At 33.9% G+C, this 20,673-nt stretch overlaps 1 protein-coding gene across 1 annotated transcript; it reads left to right on the forward strand.

The window, feature by feature from the left end:
- Positions 1-904: 904 nt before the first annotated feature.
- Positions 905-18,041, forward strand: LOC120351857 (ubiquitin carboxyl-terminal hydrolase 47-like). The gene is made up of 4 exons (XM_039430552.1): positions 905-1,048; positions 3,516-3,768; positions 11,799-11,971; positions 14,731-18,041. The coding sequence occupies exons 1-4, from the start codon at positions 1,029-1,031 to the stop codon at positions 14,939-14,941; spliced, it is 657 nt and encodes a 218-aa protein (XP_039286486.1). The 5' UTR covers positions 905-1,028; the 3' UTR covers positions 14,942-18,041.
- Positions 18,042-20,673: the final 2,632 nt, after the last annotated feature.

Raw genomic sequence — 20,673 nt, forward strand, 5'->3', positions numbered from 1 at the left:
ACTCAACACAACAATATTTTCGACTTTTCTATGAAATGTAAAATCACTTTTTCAGACGTTTATAAATTAACAATTAAGTTTTTATTAAACTTTTCAAATGTATGCCAAACTCAAATGAAAAATCCTTTCTCGAATTATAAATTTAATTAACTGTAGCCTATAACAAAATTAGTGTTTAAAAATAGAAATTTTTCATAATATTCTTTCTTTAAGTTTTTGAAATCTTGAAAAAATATATTTTTGTCAAATTCACCTTTATAGAACTGCAGTTGCTGTACTTTAGTAGAATATTTGAACCCTCCTATCAGATTTTCTCTCCTACTACATACTATATTATATATATTATTATTATTATAATATACTATATTATTCAAGTCCATAGGCTATATTTTGTCACTATCTGGTCGAGATTTCGACCGAATACATGTTTCTCTTATATTCAATATATATGTAGGTGTAATGGGGCCTTAACTCCAGACTAAATGTAACCCAAATATACCAACTATGTAAACTTAAATGCAAATAATGCAGTTTTCAAGAACAATATAAAAAATGAATGATACTTGCTCATTATGTCGGTATTCAAAATTGTCTCATTTTGATGTTGGTATTTTTGCTACTTGTGATCTTCCTCAACGCGTTCTTAATTTCCTCTCGTTGAATCTGCAAATAAATTAAATTAGTCCTGAATTGATTTTTGATAGATAAAAATATTAATTTGAAATGAAATGAATAGAATTAGAGAATTCAACTAGAAAACTGCAAAACTTGTAATAGACTATTGCTCGTCTTGTATTCAGCAGTATATTTAGTAATAATTTGCCAAATTGTTGTTTATTTTGCATAGGTACTTGTATTTTTCATTTTAGCATACTTGTGTTTGAATTTTTCTAATTATGTTATTGATTTTCAATTTCTATTTTCAGCCGTTCAAGTTCCTATGTGATTGGGTTATAGTCAAAGGTCAGACTGTTGGAAAAACGAAACAAGACATTCTCAACGAATTAAGTAGAAATAAAAAGTTCAACATGAAGATACCCTATAACAAGTAAGACAATATTACTTAAGTTTGCAATATCATGTGTCTTATAATAATATATCAACATGACAAAGATACAAATTATTGTGATTAAGAAAATTATTTTTTAATAAAAATACAAATTACTGATGGCTAACATTTTATTTTTCTGCTATTAATGGTTACTATTTAAATCCATGATGGTAAATAATTGAAAAGTTCTCTGAAAATTACATATTATTTCATCTGATTTGTTATGGAGTATTTTTGATGCAGTTGAAAGTTATTTCTAATTTCCTCTGTGCTGAATTATATGAGATGTTTGTAAGATAGTTTAGCTCCTTTTCCACCTTAGTTGTATATTATAAAAGTTATAAGAAATGAGAATCGAACCCTTGTTTGGTAAATGAATACACTGTGCTCTGTGTGGACTGAAGTTACAACGCTCCAACGTTTATGTGGCTACGCCGGCATGTTATTTTTATATATTTTATTCTAATTTGACCGTGAAAAAGTTTATTTTACGGTTCCAAAAAAGTTGTCAAAACTTTTGTATCTTTAGTATGAACCCCGGTTTTTCTAAGCTTGGCTAAGACATTTGAACATGGCCAAGCCGGGTACGCCTTGAAAGAGTGTGCACTGGAATTATTGAATGAGCGAAGAGAATTCTATGTTTTAAGTCAATCAGCGTTTGTTTGTTTGTAACGCAGTTACAGTCGCAGTTATGGACCGATTTGGATAAAATTTGGTATACAAGTACTTTGAAACAAGGCGCAAAAACGTATATATTATTTAACATTTTTAAATTCATCCCCGTTTTATGATGGCGGCCCTTCATTCGGAAATTTTACCCCAAAAATCAACCTAAGTTTTCAATACTTTATCGGATCAGGTTCAAATTGGGATCATTCTTCTCAGAGCTTCAAAGCGGTATCATTTCATGTATCACTGTTCAAATTTTTTTAATTTTTTTTCGAAGTCCCCATCTAAGTTTCAGATTTTACATCTTTTCAACCGTGCTTCCGAGCTAAAAAGTGTAGAGGACCTTTATTCTTCAGCGCTCCAAGGTGGTCTCATTTTATATATCACATGTACAAAAATTTTTTTAAATTTAGAATTCGATAATTTTTGTAAAAAATTGTAAAGAACTTCTATTTCTCAGCGTCCTCCACCGATCCTATTGCATATATCATCATACTTTAAATCCGATTTGTATGTGTGTTTGTGTGTGAATAGGCCGGCGTGTATGTGAGTAGTGATGTTAGTGAGTGCAGCGAGTTCTACTGTTCTCCGAACTTCTAGTTAGTAGTAACTATAGAATATGTTCTAGTGTACTATTTGTTGTAAACCCTACCTGATTTGACCGTGTTCAAATGTCTTGACCGAGCTTGGTGAAACCGGGCATAAGTATTTTATCTTAAAATAACAAAATACATTCATATTGATTAGTTGACCAAACGCAGTAGGGTCTATGTTTTTAACTCGGATTTTCTTTCGTCTGTCTGTAAGTATGTATGTATGTAACGCATTTACGGCCAAACGCGTTGATAGAATTCTATGAGATTTGGCAGGAATATTACTTTTTCAACTGCGCGTCGATGTTTACACAAGGTTTTGCATTTTAATATGAAAGGGAAAGCAATTTCCTCCATACTCCGATATCACTATTATACATAATTATATATTGTATATTATCATCTACTCTGAAGATAGGATTAATCAGACTATAGAATTTTTTATCATAAATCAGCGAGTGGATTAGTTGCATGCAATAAATATCTCAATGTAACTTGGTAAAAAATCAGCTGTCATGTGGACTATTTATTGCATGACGCAATAACTAATATAGCATAGACCTTAATAACTAAAATAACATAGACCTCTCAAGAGAATCTAACATAGACCAAATAAAATATTTCTTTCGACCTTTCTCTGCTTTCAACTCGGGCTGACCTGTTGCCAGTATGTCTTGAAGGAGATTAGCTTTTGATGTTTTTAATACACCAACCCCAACAGCCATTTTCACAACGATATCTTGCCGAACCATCATATATTTACTCTGATGGACAGTATAAGAGGAGGTTGTGGTTTATAACTGCACGAGGTCTACTGTTCACAGAACTACTAGTTATAATCGATCTAAATATTGTTTTAGATAACGTTAACCTCAATATTATCTTATTTTAATCGAAACTAAGGGCTAAAGTGCACGTCCAATAATCAAAATGGCTGCTACTCATAAGTTAAATGCATGTAAAATTGTGTTTTATGCTTAGTTTATTTAAAAAACAATAGTAAGCGCCGTTTAGTTTTTGTGATTTTGTGCTCAAAATAACATACTAAATCGATCCCAACCAAAAATTTGATAATAGGTATGTTGGCACTGGACGTGCACTTACACCGAAACTAAGTTTGACTACTTCTAACCTAAATTTTTTTTTAGGTTAGAAATAAACAGAATTTTTTAAAATGAATTGAATCGAATTATTGTGTCTAGATGTAGATTACGGAAGAAGAATTGGCGCAATCCAACCAAGGCCTGCCTGGACGAGCAGGTGTGGGAGGAAGACGTAATGCTCACCTCGAACCCCGAACTGCTCATTCAGGAGCTGCCCGAAACCGAAATAGTTACATCACCTTCACAACTACTTGTTTTCCTGCGACGGTGGTATCCCTCCAAACTGCAGCTTGCATCGCTTCAGGAGATCGCTGTCGAGCGAGAAGACAGTCTACAGGGCCTCAAATCAAAGGTACCTTGTTGTTATGTTTTCAGCTTATTTTGCAATATTTATGATTTTTTAAAAATCAAACATCAACATCTTTATTTTAAAGATCAGCTGTTTTTAGAGTCGTAAAAACTGTAAAGTAGCAGACTGTTGAACCCAGCGGATCTACAAGGCCATCTGATTATAACATGATGCGCATGCGCAGGTAACGTTTCCATTCAGTTTTTTGAATGTAACGTTCTTTGTAATGAAGGTTACCGAACACTGTGATTGGACATTTTAAATAATATATTAACATGTTGTTATTAAAAAAACTTTACTTTTTCAATCTTTCCTTTTACTTTTTGAAAAAAATTCACATTCAATTTACGATGTGAGTTGAATTTTGTCGGCACGCAAAGACGCAATCACCTGATCGATACTCGGTCGCAATTAGCTGCTACCCGTTGCAGTTACTGGGTCGGTACTTTTTGTTAGGTCTTGATCATGTACTGCGGATCTCACATTTATATTATTACACTGAGCTGAGTTATAACATCTGGAGGTAACACTCATGCTTCTGTTAGTTGAACGAGCGTTATCGAAGTCTCACTTTTGGCAGTTCTCCTTTTGGTGGGCCTGAGGTTAAGCTCGTTGGATTTATGGTTGACTCATCACTGACATGGGACCAGCACATTGATATGATATGTAACCAACTCTCCAAAGTAACATATTATCTGATACGGAAACTGAGAAGCCATGTTCCGAGGAATTACCTGGTTACTGCATACCATGGTCTGTTTCACAGCCACATCAACTACGGGATTGCACTTGGGGGCATGCAAGTGGATGTCACAAAAGTCTCTTCCTACAGAAGAAAGTGGTTCGTATAATAACATCATCACTGAGCATTGTCGGCCGCTTTCAGGAGGCTGGGAATACTCACTGTCTTCAGTCAATATGTGCTGAACTCCCTTGTACTTCAGAAAGGCCAACTTCACACACTCCAACACAGATACACAGCTATTCAACTAGAGGGCGAGACAAGATTGACCTTCCCTACTCTAGATTGGCTAAGCTGCACACTTGCTACCCAATGCGTGCATTAAAATCTACAATAGACTTCCACTGCATGTGCGGGAGCTGGAGGCGAAAGTGTTCAAGAAAGTGCTCCAAGAGAAGCTAATTAACATCCCCTCTCTATTCTTTGAGTGAGGAGGAGATTGTATGTTTTGTCAGTCTCTTCGATCGGCCATCTTGAGATTAGTGTAAATATTTGAACTTTTGTGTTTTTAATAATCGACAATGTCTATCCGGTATATACACTGGTCACAGACAGAAGAAAAATTGAATTGAATTAAAATTGACTTACTAGAGCTCGAAGTCGTTTTCTGTCTGTTTGTATGTTCGACAAGAACTTTAGAGAGAATTGATCAATCAGCTTCAAATTTTGAACACGAATTCTTCGAACCTTTTTACAGCTCAAGATCGTTGGACAACAACATTGACTCACTCCTTCGTTCATTTTCAGGATATAAAAATAACATTGAAAGCGCATAAGAAAAAATATGGTGTGGCGCACTCACACAACTTTCCTTGCCGTTATGAAAATTTATCACCTGACGCTAGTGTTCACGCGCATCTCAAGTCTACTATTCAAAGATCCAAGCCAGCTGGTGACCGTACAACGCTGGAGACACACGAAGTCGGCTATCTCTTCATAGTGAATGATTAAATAGAATCAACAGTTGCCAACAGTTTGCAATTGAAATAATAACATTTTCCTACAGTTACCTTGAAAAGTGACCATTCCTGCACTGATTGCAGAACGCAAAGAATCACTTTTCCGCTTTAGTGCGCAAAGTATTACTTTGTGTACTCTTAATACTTTGCATATTATCTTGCAGTCATCCCAATCAGCTATTGGCATTGTTGGCGTGTATTTTGAATGCGAATTTGTTCTATCTATATTTTTTATGATTATTTTTTCAAATAAATAAGAATGAGAACTCATTAAATTATACATTTTGAATATCATTAATTATTCATTATTTCAAATAATATTTTTTCATTCATAAATTGATTGGTTGGCAATTTTTTTAGAAATTAAGATTTACTCAAAATTATTCAAATTTTCAAATTAATTGGATTAATTTAATTTTTAATTTGAATGAATTATTGATTATTAATTTTTAATTGGATTATCAAGTTTAAAATAAATTAAAGTTTTTATTAATAAAAAACTATACAGACAAACATTTCATGGATTCAGCCATCATTTTACCAATAATCAACCACTTCTCATATTCAATGGTAACTGTAGGAAAAATTTAATGTGAAATACGTGCGCAAAGTTTCTCTGCTGCACTCAAGAAACCATTCCGCCCTCGCCTACGGCTCGTGCGTAAACGTTTCTTTCGGGCAGCAAACTGTCACTTAGCGCACTAGTTGCACAAATAACTATTTCTCGAATTTCGAGCTCATTTTAAATTTTAGGTGAAAATGTTACTGAACATTATTAATTGCAGAGATTTTCAAAAATAGAATAGTAGATTTGATATGCGCGGGAACACTAGAGTAAGTTCATCATTTTCATAACGGCAAAGAAAGTTGTGTGAGTGCGCCACACCAGATTTTTTTGTGTTCAAATTGTATCTGAAGCCTGATAATTGGGAATCTAAAATCAAACTTTGCATAGATGGGGCGGAGCTCCTAGGATTTTTACATGGGGACTTGTGGCTGTTGATAGAGCTTATCCTTATCAATGACTATTTTAGGTATAAATTTGATCAAACTCGTTGGAGCCGTTTTCGAGAAAATCGCGAAAAAACCCTGTTTTTGACAACATTTTCGCCATTTTATCCGCCATCTTAAATTGCATTAGATCGAAATTGTTCGTGTCTGATCCTTATATTGTAAGGACCTTAAGTTCCAAATTTCAATTCATTCCGTTAATTGGGAGATGAGATATCGTCTACACATACACACACACACACACACACACACACACACACACACACACACACACACACACACACCAACACACATAAAGTCTAATACCCAAAAACCACTTTTTTGGACTCTTTTTTGGGGACCTTGAAACGTATAGAAATTTAAAAATTGGTGAACCTTAATTTTTTTCGGAAAGCAATACTTTCCTTACCTATGGTAATAGGGCAAGGAAAGTAAAAAATTGTTTGATTTCATTTATCAGTCAGCTGGATTTGTTTGCATGCTATTTCTATAATTTTTCCATTCATTTAAAGAAGCTGATGCTATTATTTGGCAGTTATCACACAGACTGTCAGACAGACAGACTTTATGCGCCGACACATGATTTCAGCTGAATAATACACAACATTAATTTATAAGTTCTATATAACTCGCTTCCGTTAAGGTCTGTCTGCCTGTCTGTAACATACACGTAACTAGTAGTTCTGTTAACAGTAGACCTCACGCAGTATTTTCATTCACAAGTACCTGATTGAAACTATAGACCTTGAGGAAATACAGCAATAGACTGGCTTCTCCACACATCTTGTGTAATCACTTGTCAGCTGATTTATGATGAATAATTAACCGAGTGAAGTGAGGTCTAAGATTCGAGTTGACGGTTTGGCATTTCTCTTAATGTTTGAATGTTTATATGTTGCGCATTCACGGCGAAATGCGGTAATAGATTTTCATGAAATTTGACGGGTATGTTCCTTTTCTAATTGAGCGTCGACGTATATACAAGGCTTTTGGAAATTTTGCATTTCAAGGATAATATAAAAGGAAAAAGGAGCCTCCTTCATACGTCAATATTAGAGTGAAAATCAGACTATAGAATTATTCATCATAAATCAGCTGACAAGTGATTACACAGATGTGTGGAGAAGCCAGTCTATTATTGTATCTCCATAAGGTCTATAGTTTCAATCAGGTACTTGTGGATGAGAATACTGCGTGAGGTTTACTGTTCACAGAACTACTAGTTTAACATCGTCAGCGTACATGAGGCAAGAAGAATTTTTAAAAACGAAGGAAGATCGTTAATGAATAATAGAAAAAGTAGTGGCCCAAGATTAGAGCCCTGTGGCACACCAGATGAACAATAAAAGGAATCAGATTTATGATTATGTATCATAACATATTGCAATCTCATATGCAAGTAACTCTCCAATAGTAATAAGTTATCATTTAAGTTATCACAGAAACACATTACTCTGTTTATTAACTAACAATCTTGAATGCGTACAACGTGTGTTCGTGGTACAAGTCTGTACACAGCTTGATAAATACTAGCTGTTCTGTGAACAGTAGACCTCACGCAGTATTCTCATCCACAAGTACCTGATTGAAACTATAGACCTTATGGAAATACAGCAATAGACTGGCTTCTCCTCATATCTGTGTAATCACTTGTCAGCTGATTTATGATGAATAATTCTATAGTCTGATTTTTACTCTAATATTGGCGTATGAAGGAGGCACCTTTTTCCTTTTATTATTATCCTCGAAATGCAAAATTTCCAAAAACGTTGTATATACGTCGACGCGCAATTAAAAAAGGAACATACCTGTCAAATTTCATGAAAATCTATTACCGCGTTTCGCCGTAAATGCGCAACATATAAACTTTTAAACATTCAAACATTTAAACATTTAAACATTAAGAGAAATGCCAAACCGTCGACTTGAATCTTAGACCTGACTTCGCTCGGTCAATTAATAATACTAGGCCGACTTGTGATAGCAGTTACTATGACAATTTTTTTTTTTTTTTGTTCAAAGTCTTAAAATGTTAGTGAACACTATTAGTGTAATGTAGTGTAATTACGTAATGTATATGGATTATTCAATGTATAGGTACCGTACTCATTAATTTCATTTTTGTATCATTTACTAGCAGGAACCCGTGCAGCGCAAGGGACTATTTAAAACTTGACGGAATGAAATTTTGAAGAATTGAAAATAGGTCAGAACCATCCTTGGCTAATTAAGAATCTATATGCAAAATTTCAAGTTAATCAGTCCAGTAGTTCAGACCTGATGATGCGTAAAACATAATTTTCCTATCCCATACTGTATAAGCCAGTTCTTTACTTTATTATAGAATGATATAGTTAATGACTGCAAGAGATAGGAAGCTGTGGAACAGTATATTGGTGAAACTATGATAGCATCAGAGGTGTCTCAAACCACTACCCCCGTAAACAAAGCCATAGTTCATTCTGGTGACGTCAGCATAGGTAGGGCTCCTACACCAATAACAATTTGTTGATTTCAGCTGATCTATATCAGCTAGTGTTTTTATTGGTGTAGTAGCCCTACCTGTGCTGACGCTACCATCAACCACCTGTCATGCACTATGGCTTTGTTTACGGAGGTAGTGCTAAAACACAATAGTAGGTGCATTAACTTTTTGAGAGTGATTTAAAAAAACATGTTGAAACCACAGAACCTTTGATTGCAGTGTCCCCGACTATTACAATATAAATAACCATTTGGATCAAATATAAGGAATTACTCACATATCTCATCAACTCGTATTTTTTATCCACAAAATATTTATATTGAAAGAACTCACGGCTCGTACTCAAGTTTGTCTTTTTCTGGCCGTACTGCAAATAAATGTAGGTATAATTATGTTTGACATTTTGTTATTGTAATCTTGTCTATTAAGACATTTTTAATGTGGTTTTTGATGGCAATAAAATTTGAATTTGAAAAAAGAATTATCAACAAACTCCCAACAAAGAAAATCTCTGTGCTCTGTTCTAATCGAAATGTATGAGACTCCATCTGAAACTTTCCAATGATTACAACATATGTTAGAATATCACGTGTCAATTATCTCAGTTTCATATTATGGCGTTCACATTACCATGTTCATAAGCTTACTTAATGGGATCCTTTTTCATCCTTTGAAACTCTTAGAGGCAAAATATCGAAATCCGTTCTTAGTGCGCGTCTTGTTTGATGAATATTTGTGCAAAATTTTAAGTCTGTAGGCCAAGTAGTTTGAGCTGTAGTGCTTTTTCATGAACATTTTCGAAAAATGCCCTCTCCTGGACCCCCCTGTGCTCCTGGTCAGAATTTTTCTGCATAAATCTAAGTTTTTTTTATAGCTGAACAAAAAATTTCCTTATGACTTTGCTGTGCAATGAGCGATTGAACAGTACAAAATATTTGGGGGGCCCCAGCTCCCTCAAGGGGGAAAATTTTTGAAAATCCTTTCTTGGTGGATGTCTTGAGGCTACCATAAACAAGTGTGCAACATTTCAAGTTTTTAGGCTCAGTAGTTTGGGCTGTGGTTTAAGTCTGTCGGGACTTAGCCTTTTATAGATATATAATATTAGTACCTTCAAATGTTGAGATTATTGAAACGGTTTGAGATATCGATGTGCGGGTTTCGCCATTAATTTTCCTTTGAAATTCTGGATCGAAATCATGTATCACATGACTACCTTCCCATTTGAAAAAAATTTGGGTTCAAAAGGAAGCTGGATTCGAAATGAAGTTGGATCCAAGATGGCAGAAAAAGGTTTTGAAGCGGCAGAAAGTTTTTTCAATTGGAATAGGATTCCTATGGAGCCTACTACTGTAATATCATACTTGTAAAAGATATATTTATCTGTTTTCATAATAATTCCCACTAACTCTGTATAATTACAAGTTGCGGATCTCAGAGATCAATACAACAGTTCATGAGCGAGTTGTTCAACCATCTACGTCTCTAGTATACCTGACTACAGTTACTATATCAAACATGTTTATACTAGCGACCCTCTGAGTTTAAGAACTTGCTCATGAACTGTTGTATTGATCGGCAGATGTTATTATTGTGAACAAATGGCACAAAGTGAAGGTTATGCTATTGAAGTGGTGATCATTCATTAGGCATGCGCCATAAAAATGTGCTGTCTGATGCCAGTACTGTATGTCTGTAGACGAACCAGATCGAAAACTAACCTCAAAAACAGAATCTAATTTTTAATGCTAATATCAGCTAATAGTCCAGGCAATGAATGCTCAAAAAAAGGTATAGAGGGAAAAGTTTGGAAGACAATTTTTGACCCCGCAGTTCTGTTTAGGGTAGTGAGGAGGTAAACATATCAAAAGTCACCACCCCTACCCCCTGTGCTAAGGTGGTGGGGGTGGTTCAAAGGTACCATTTTTGGTTTCTCGCATATAAATCGAAAATTATGCATTTTACAGACATTACTATTCTATAAGAAATTAAAACTTACATAATTTACTACAATGTTGATCTCACAACTTTTTCTATATCTCTTCTACTTTTTGAGATATCCGCTCTAAAAGATGTGACATTTTAAAAAAACACATTTTCCTTCAATTTTTCTAGTCTTCATTAAGCTACAAAGTCAAAAATTATGTACCAGATGTTCCAGACTCAAATTTCATTGTTAAGTGATCAATTGTTACAAAATTAAAATTTCAACCCCGACATTGAATCTGCTATAGCAATAGAAGGAAGTCAAAAACTGTGTTCAAAACATTCTCTCCACATTCCTTTGTCAATTGGTCTATTTTTGCATAACTGAAGATCTCACACTCAACACTGAAGCTGCTGCAACAGTCGTGGAGATGTGCGTAAACTTGTGAAATTATACATCAAATTGAAGAGAATTTGATGCTCGCTCATGATCAACATGGATTTTTCCCATCGATATTCAAAAATTTATAAGAGCAAAAATAGCAAAAAATTGAAGGAAAATGTGTTTTTTTAAAATGTCACTTCTTTTAGAGCGGATATCTCAAAAAGTAGAAGAGATATAGAAAAAGTTGTGAGATCAACATTGTAGTAAATTATGTAAGTTTTAATTGCTTCGGTTAGCGCTAATCTCGATTAAAGTATAGCATTTTACCGTGATTAAACTTTAACCGACGTACGTGCAACTGGGGGTTTGATTTGAAAATTGAATAGCTCTAGATTGATAATTATAACATAATTTTACTATCAACTGGGCATATTGTAATTTACTTTGCATTGAGTTACTACAAACAACGAATTGTTGTCTGGATGGATTTGTTGTAATAATGGTGCGGTGCGGTGTGGTGCGTTGCAGATCTCAGAAGTGAGCGGTATTGCAGTTGAGTTTGTGGAGGTGTGCAAGTCGACGGTGGGCTTCCCGAGCGATGTGTCGGTGCTGACGGTGCAGGACATGGAGTGGAACCGGCAGGCCGACACCTGCGAAGGCTGGCCACTCAGCATCGACGACGGGTCTGTGCTCTTCTATAGGTCAGTCACAACAAATCACTACAATTATCTCGCCATTTTCATTCATTATTTTTCTCGGGTCACTCGCGTGTTTCGGATGTACACGTTGAATTCGTCGGTCCCGGCTGCCTAAAAACAGTCGTCAGGTCATCTCAGAAGCCCTGAAATTGATCAGGTGCGACCTGCAAACTTTGACACTAGACCTGAGTCAGACAGGTCACTCGATATTATTATTATATTCATTAGGAGTGTGTAGCAAAAAATAGTCGTGTTCCATCTCTGTTGTACAAAAAGTATGCATTATCACAACAACAAGAAATGATCATAAGGAATAATAAAAAATTATTCGTAAGTCTGTATGAATATATATATATATTGCAGGCATTGTCCACAGCCAAAAATATATATTGTTGAAGACAGTTGAACTCCATGTAATATATATAATGCAGATAAAAAAGTAGTGATCCAATTTATAACTGCAGTGGAGATATTTGTCAAAGCTGCTGAGAAATTGACTTGTCAAATTAAAAGGGTATCAGATTATTAATTTTAGTAATAACCGGTGGCTTTGATTGTCTAGACTGGCCACTAACGGTTGAACGAGCATGCACATACACAGTCGACTTACATAGTTTTTCATTGCAGCTGTGATCACAGCAAAACGCTTAGAGAAAAATTTTTCGAGGTTAGGTTTTAGTATTTTCAATTTATTGTTTATTTTTTCATCGCTGCTCTACTTGAGGTCAAATTATTTTTTTATCATTATGAATTTTTATTTTCCAGTGATTTATTAATATTATTATTGGTTGTTTATTTTATATTAGAAGCCTCTCGCTTATTTAGTGTATGAGTGTATGTGCATGCACGTTCAACCGTTAGTGGCCAGCTTAAATAAGCCGAATTATCGAGTTTAAAAGGAAATAACTTGTTTTTTATAGTGATAATCATTCGGCTCTAATTGTCTTCAAACTTTAAATTATTAAGTTTGAATGGTGTCAACTTTTTCATTTCAGTTGTAACCAGCCGGTTTTATTTATATCACTCAATTCTGGAGATAAAATGACAAGTCTCTTGATTATTATTGCCACAAATTTTCATAAGTCATGGTTAAAAGTACTCAAAACTTATACAAATAGCATTATTTGCTAGTGGAATCAGTGTTTTTGGATTAGCATAATCATAGACCTGTTTTGCAAATTTTGGGTGCATTTATGACCTTTGTTTTCTTCTTTCACGACCAAAATCTCTGGAACGAGTACCAGTTGTTATGTTATGCTTGAAGGGACGGATTCAATGATCCAAAGGCTCAAAGAACCCCACACGTCAACCACAGCTAGTGTGTCCCAAGTACGTTAGTTGGGCAAACCAATACCTGTGCCCTTCACAATATCTAGGTGTTAATCCCTTTATTAACATCCCATTCATCACCTGGTTGCTTGCAGCTAAACAGAGCCCTTCTCCTTGACCCTAGTCTCTCGCAATCCAGTGTGATTTGCTGCTTGGCAGTCTCTTCAGACTAATTAGTCCTCGTGACCTAAGTGAGTTCTACTCCTGGCCTCCTTTGTAGGTCCTTCCTTTAATGAGGAAGGGGTCAAATGAGGAAGGCCAAATTGCCTCTAGGGCGCCTGGCCACCCATCTCTGGTCTCTTGGGTTTTTCTTGCCCCCCCCCCCGAAAATTTGCATGGTCAAAACCCTCTCATCAACAATAAGAAATTCAATAAAATCCAATTCAAGATGGCGGAAAAAATGGCGGATAACTACTAAAAAACCATGTTTTTCAAGTTAATCTCGAAAACGGCTCCAACGATTTTCTTCAAATTTATACCATGGATAGCTATTTATAAGCCCTATCAACTGACATGAGTCTCATTTCTGAGAAAATTTCAGGAGCTCCGTAATATTCTTGAGAAAAATGGCGGATAATGACTGAAAAACCATGTTTTTCACGGTTTTCTCGAAAACGGCTTTAACGATTTTCTTCAAATTTAAACCATGGATAGCTATTCATAAACCCTATCAAATGACATGAGTTTTTTTCCTGGGAAAATTGCAGGAGCTCCGTAATATTCTCGAGAAAAACGGCGGATAATTACTAAAAAACCATGTTTTTCACGATTTTCTCAAAAATAACTTGACCGATTTTTTTCAAATTCATACCCTGTATAGTTATTTATCAGCTCTATCAACTGGCATGAGTCTCCTTTCTGGGAAAACAATGGGGGGTCCACCCCATCCTTGGGAAATGGACTTAGTAACCTCCTTCTCGTGCATGAGGTAGGTAGGTAGCGCAGTTCATAAAAAGAACACATAGTCGAGATATTTCATCTGTAGAACAGCTGTTTTGACGACTTTAAAAAAATGACGACTAAAAAAATCATCGAATTTCACAATTATTCACACAAAGAAAAAGTACTTTGAAAACAATTATATATTTATACACATATACAGAAGTCTGATCGTAGTTTCAAATATGAGCAAGGAAAGTTGTGTGAGTGTAACACACCAGATTTTTTTCAAAGTTTCAAGCTTTGTATGAGTAAAGATAGTAGACGAGAATAATGATGATCATGATAAGTGAATGGCAATACATTTCATAAAAATGGACATTACATTTCAGTTTAGATTGCACTGTGTTGAATTATACTATAAATATAGATCATGAAAGTGAAGTAGGTCTATATAGGCAACTTTAATATGACAAAGTTTGTATTGTTTGAAACGTTTTTGTCTGCTACCATTCATACATACTAGTCGACCAAATGAATGCATTTCGTTGCAGGGATAATCGGGAACAACTGAAAACGCTGACCAACGAAGAGAGGAAGGAGCTGACGAACAAGGAGAACGCACGGCTCGGCTCCACGTGTCATTTCTCCTCGCCGCGCAAAGAGCGCCCGCTCAAAATATACTTTGACGGCTCGCGCTCTGCCAACTCCAACCCAACTACCTCCTCCTCCTCCTCCACCTCAAATGCCGACTGTTCTGTCTGATCGAGCCCAAGCCTAACTACAATCGCCTCTTTTCATACTTGCATTTTTTAAACTTCTCTCGAGTTAATAATCGATTGTTAAAATGGTTCTAGGAGTTATGTCTCTGCTATGGCTTTGAAGCACAGAGACTAATATAGGTACAACCGTGTCTTTTCTTACTTGAATTAATCTTATCTCGAGTTAAGTAATCGAATCTAGGAGATGGTCTCTGCTATGGCTTGTGAAGCACTGTTTTGACAAATATCTAGGTACGACTTGTATACGCGTATATTGCATGTGATTTTGCGCTCATTTTTCAATCATCCTCCATTCTCACACTTATACGCGAAAAATAACAACTACTTAGTGGAATCAATACATAATATATTGTTAAAAAATGTATTTGAAACTACAAAAATATTACATATGTGCATTTCATGTCTAAGAATGTACTTTTTTAAGCCAATCGTTTTAACTCGACTGGCTAATTTATGTTACTAATTGTGTTTTTGTTATAATTTATTTCATTATACAATAATACCCTTTAAACATAACTATTGTTGTGTTATCATTATTTATGCTATTATTTATAAAGCTACTTATTTATGTGATGCATGCATCACATATGGATTTCTTTTTAGATTTATTCGTTTATTGAAGACAAGTACAGAACTTGAATCTCAATTAGATTTATCAATTGAAATATCATTTTAAGTTAACACAAAATATTCTTCAATGGACTTTAATTGGAACTGGTTGTTTAAATTAGCATTTAAATGTATATTCCAGATCTCAATTATTCAATTTTAACCAGATGTATTTAATCCTGCCCTTTCATGTGATCTTCTAAGAAATTTAGGTTAAATTTTTCATGAAAATGCAATCAATAGAGGACTAGAGGACTTCCTTACCTCATCTGTGAATTGTAAAATTGTCAAATGTGCTAGAATCACATGCTTTGCTAATGTGTTGTTTACTTATGGCTTTGTCATGAATATATATGTGAATACGGATGATGTATAAATGGATAATGACACATAATTCTACCAAAGATTCAATTGTTTAGATAATAAATTGAAATTGGTTGAAGAGTTTTTCTGCCAACACTATGTGATCAGATATTTATCTTGCGAGATGGCAATTGAAAAATCTAATATATATATGTAATTTATTGTATGATATAATATTATTATTATTGTAATACTGTATAAACTTATCAATATCATCTGCTCTGAAAATTGTAATAATGTGTCATTATTTTTTTCGGAACTAAAATAATGAGAATAAAAACAATTTTGGATGCTTCCAATCCGCAAAACTCTCTAAGATTGAGTGGTTATAAATTATGGCGGAAAGACATTAGGACAATTTGCTATCGGAATTCTTGTGGCTTCAAGTAAGAATTTTGAACAAAAGTTGTGTATGCATTTCTACAAAGCAATTTCGACTCATTAGTATGCCAATGTTAGATCATTTTATTTCTAAGAAAAACCAAGTTGGTGAATTATACATTTAATTGAAATTTCAATGATAGCTTTGCTTGGTGATTAAAAATTGATAAAGTGATAAAGGAATAATTCTTCCGGGATTATTAGAATAAATTATTATACAAAATCCTTGTTACCTTGTTAATATTTTGTTTTTATGTAGAATACTGATACTTATTGACTGTCATCAAATCATTTCAGTGCTGACGTTATCTCAGCGTTACATTGCGCTTACTTTTCTAATTGGATAAATTTAGAACTAGTGTTTTGGTTAATGTGCAGTATTATTCCATACCGTATAATGGATCGATTTTTGTGCCTAAGACTAGTCAATATTACGGAATAGGTACTATCAACATCAACTCATTGTTCCACGATCTTCATTCGAATGTAACTCAATGTGAAAATTTATACTAGCCGATGCCATCGATTATAAAACTATTGCTACTATTATTTCACAATTTTCAGGCTCTCTGATTTTTTTATTAATGCGTGTTTTAAGTAAATGAATTTCAACTTGAACTTGAACTATAAACTGGATTTTTAAATTGATTAATTTAAATTGTAATTAAAATCCATATTTGTAATTTAAACTTCATATTTTTGGAACCATTTCTGGTAGTGAAAATTGGGATTAATTATTGCTAACATTGCATTTATCATGAGAGGTTAAGAATCATATTATCAACTTTACAAAATACATAAAAAAGATAAACTAGCCTCTGTTATATAAACTTTTAATTGATTTATTCTTACTTTTTATGTTGAACCCCATGATTAATATTAGAATGCTGTAGGGACAATCTGTTTTTTAGCAGCAGTCTGCTAAAAAAACTCAGTTTCACTCAATGTCAGAAATTTCATTTTGCATATTTTATTATATTCCTTATACATTTTTTTCTTTCACTCAAATTTGCTCTTGTTTAGAACTACCTTTAAATAATGTTTTACAATTATCATTTGGCAATTATCCTCAGGTGCTTGTAATGTAAGTTAAGTGCTGGTCTTTGTAAATTAAGCTTAATGTATAATATTTTATCAATCTGGTCTTGATAAATTCAAATAGGTGGCATGGTAACTACCAAAAACTGTAATAAGTCTATAATACAGTAAGATATAGTATAAATTTTTCAAGTCAAGTTATTGTCTATTGATTTAGAATCTAATACAACCAAAATTTGTGCAACTGGTTTTTACCAAGTGTTTCTGAGCCACATTTTTCTATCATGAAAAACAGAAATGGTCCCAGCAGCATTCCAAATAATTAGTATAAATATTGTGTTAAAAACAAATTTTCTTCTAAACTTTCAGATATATCAGGGTATTTTTGGATCAAAAAATCTCAACCTTTATATTTTAAATAAACTATGATTCGAAAGGTTTTATGAAATGGCTTGAAATGATTCTTTTGAAAAAAACACAATTTATTACCTGTTTGTTACTTTATTGTTTGGTTTAGAGAATACGGAAATTGTGCAGTTATAGGTTAGTGATAAACCTTCAAATTTATTTATTGCTATTATTTATTTCATCTGTGTACGGTAATTAAAATCCTTCGTCTGAAGATTTGTAAGAATTGAAATATTTTCTCATTGAAAAATGTTTGTCATTAAAATTGAAAATCGTGAAAAAAAGTTTTTACTATCCCGCTTTTCAATTATTTTTAAGAAATCAAAGCTAGCTCATCTATTTAAATGTATCTAAGATTGATTCTAATTGATAATTAAAATAAATCAGTCAACTGATTTAAATTGTTCAATCCAGTTTTACAGTATGTACAGGATAAAAATACACGTTTGACGCATCATCAGAACTAACGAACTGATTAACTTGAAAATGTGCATAAAAATATTCTGAATTTACCGAAGATGGTTATAGGATAATTTTAATGTTTATTTATCAATTCTAATTTAAATAGAACAAATTAATACCAATGCTAGCCAGGTGCTGCCTTGAGGCTTACAGTAGTCCAGTCAATATAGACATAAAAAAGGGGGTGTGCTTGCAATACTATTTATACTGTAGTTCTGATTTTCTAATATTGTTTGGATATGAATAAAAATATAAATTCAAGTACCCTTTTCACTTTCCTTGCCCTATTACCATTGGTAAGGAAAGTATTGTTTTCCAATAGCATTAAGGTACCCCAATTTCTGAATTTCTATACGTTTCAAGATCCCCTGAGTCCAAAAAAGTGGTTTTTGGGTATTGGACTTTATGTGTGTTGGTGTGTGTGTGTGTAGACGATATTTCATCTCCCAATTAACGGAATGAATTGAAATTTGGAACTTAAAGTCCTTACACTATAAGGATCCGACACGAACAATTTCGATCAAATGCAATTCAAGATGGCGGCTAAAATGGCAAAAATGATGTCAAAAACAGGGTTTTTCGCGATTTTCTCAAAACGTTTTCGACCAAATTTATACTTAAAGTCATTGATTAACTCTATCAACTGCCACAAGTCCCATTTTTTGTGATTCAACTGTTAATCAAGAGTTTCTAAAACGAGTCTGATACATCATAGAAACTCACGATTGATTCCAAATTGTAGATAATTTCATCCTCTACAACTCTACAAGCTCAATTGCCTAAAATTCATCTTTAATTACTTTTTCCTATCATAGAACTGCCAAGACCGTTCATATGAGGAAAATTTCTTCAATTTTAGGATACTTTTTAACAATCGAATCTTACTTTACAAACATATTTTTCAATGAATCGTTCACCACAAATGAAAGAGAAGATTACATTGTACATTTCAAGATCAATAGTTATTTGTATATCTAGAGTGAAAAGTACTGTTTTTTCTCCCTGAGGAAAAAGTTTGAAGCCGAGGGCAACAATTTTCCTGAAGGAGAAAAAACATTTTTCACTCACGATATACACAACATTTTTTCTCCACCTACATTTTTATAAAAACTGCAAATAAAATAATTTTTAAAAACTTATGTGACCAAACAATGTGTTACAACATAATCTAAAAAGTAAACAGAAACAGCTGGCTTGTAATCACAGTTCTCTGCCAACAGCGCTATGCGCTATCTGTTGGCAAAAGTTGTAACAACAATGGCCGCCACAACTACAGCTATGATGAAGTTCCCGTTTTAAATTTGACTAGTTAATGAAGAATATTCGTTGGCTGGTATTTTGAGTAACATGGAATAAAAAAAATTATACATTTTTTTAGTTTAGTGATATGAAGTTTGTAATAATGTTAGCTTACAAACATGATTACATATATTGATCAAATGTCTGGTTGAGGTATTGCCGTGCTACAATTTTGTCCAAAAAGGTTTGATAGTTCTCACCTATCACGTTCCATTTATCAATATCTTGAGAAATCATGAATGAATTTAATGCCTATGAATAAGAAGTCCAGTTCAGAACAATTGATTGAATTATAATTTTCACAAAGCTTGGGCAATTGAAAACGCAAAAACCGTCAACATAACCATATGATACATAAAACATAATCTTCTTACAAGCTAAGTACTTATCTTTATATGTTAAATTGATTCATCTGGCTACAGGCTTCCAATATTAAGCGAAATATTTAGCACAAATTAAGAAAATAATGAAAACATTCAGATATCAATTAAAACATCTTAAACTTCATATATATAGAAAAATTTCATACGAATTTTTCAAATTTTTAGCTTTCGAAGGAAAAGAGTTGATGATTCACCTATTCAATTCAATATTAGAGACGAGTGAAATTCCAACAACTTGGTCAAGGCTTAAAATATTCTTGCTGTTTAAGAAGGGCTGTAAACTGGATCCCAAGAACTACAGAGGTATAGCGATTGCGAATTGTATCCTCAAACTTTTCACTGGCATAATAACGGACAGATTGGCACTGTGGGCGGATGAGTGCGGAATGATGGAGGAGAGTCAGTCGGGATTCCGTAAAGGTCGTTCATGCGTTGACAATATTTTTGTACTGGATACAATAGTTAAATATTATATGCAATTTAAAAAAAGGAAAGTATACGCAATTTTCATTGATTATGAATCGGCATTCGACTCCATCCCTCATGATCGCCTTTGGCAGAAATTGAGAGCACTTGGCATAAGTAGGAGAATTATTAACATCTTTCAAAACCTGTATTGTAACTTGACTTTAGTAGTTGAAAATAGGTCCAAAGGGGTTTATTCTGAGCCAATAGCAATGACTAGAGGCGTGTTGCAGGGAGACCCTGCCAGGAAATGGATAGAAAAGATGAAGTTGTTTGATACCGTTGTCATCCCATCCTGCCTATATGG

This window comes from Nilaparvata lugens, chromosome 6 (assembly GCF_014356525.2).
Source record: "Nilaparvata lugens isolate BPH chromosome 6, ASM1435652v1, whole genome shotgun sequence".
NCBI classification, from domain to species: domain Eukaryota; kingdom Metazoa; phylum Arthropoda; class Insecta; order Hemiptera; family Delphacidae; genus Nilaparvata; species Nilaparvata lugens.

Coding starts and splice junctions, on each gene's coding strand:
- LOC120351857 (XM_039430552.1), top strand. CDS start 1,029: ATGAAGATACCCTATAACAA. Junction 1,049..3,515: donor ATGAAGATACCCTATAACAA/GTAAGACAATAT, acceptor TATTGTGTCTAG/ATGTAGATTACGGAAGAAGA. Junction 11,972..14,730: donor GGGTCTGTGCTCTTCTATAG/GTCAGTCACAAC, acceptor ATTTCGTTGCAG/GGATAATCGGGAACAACTGA.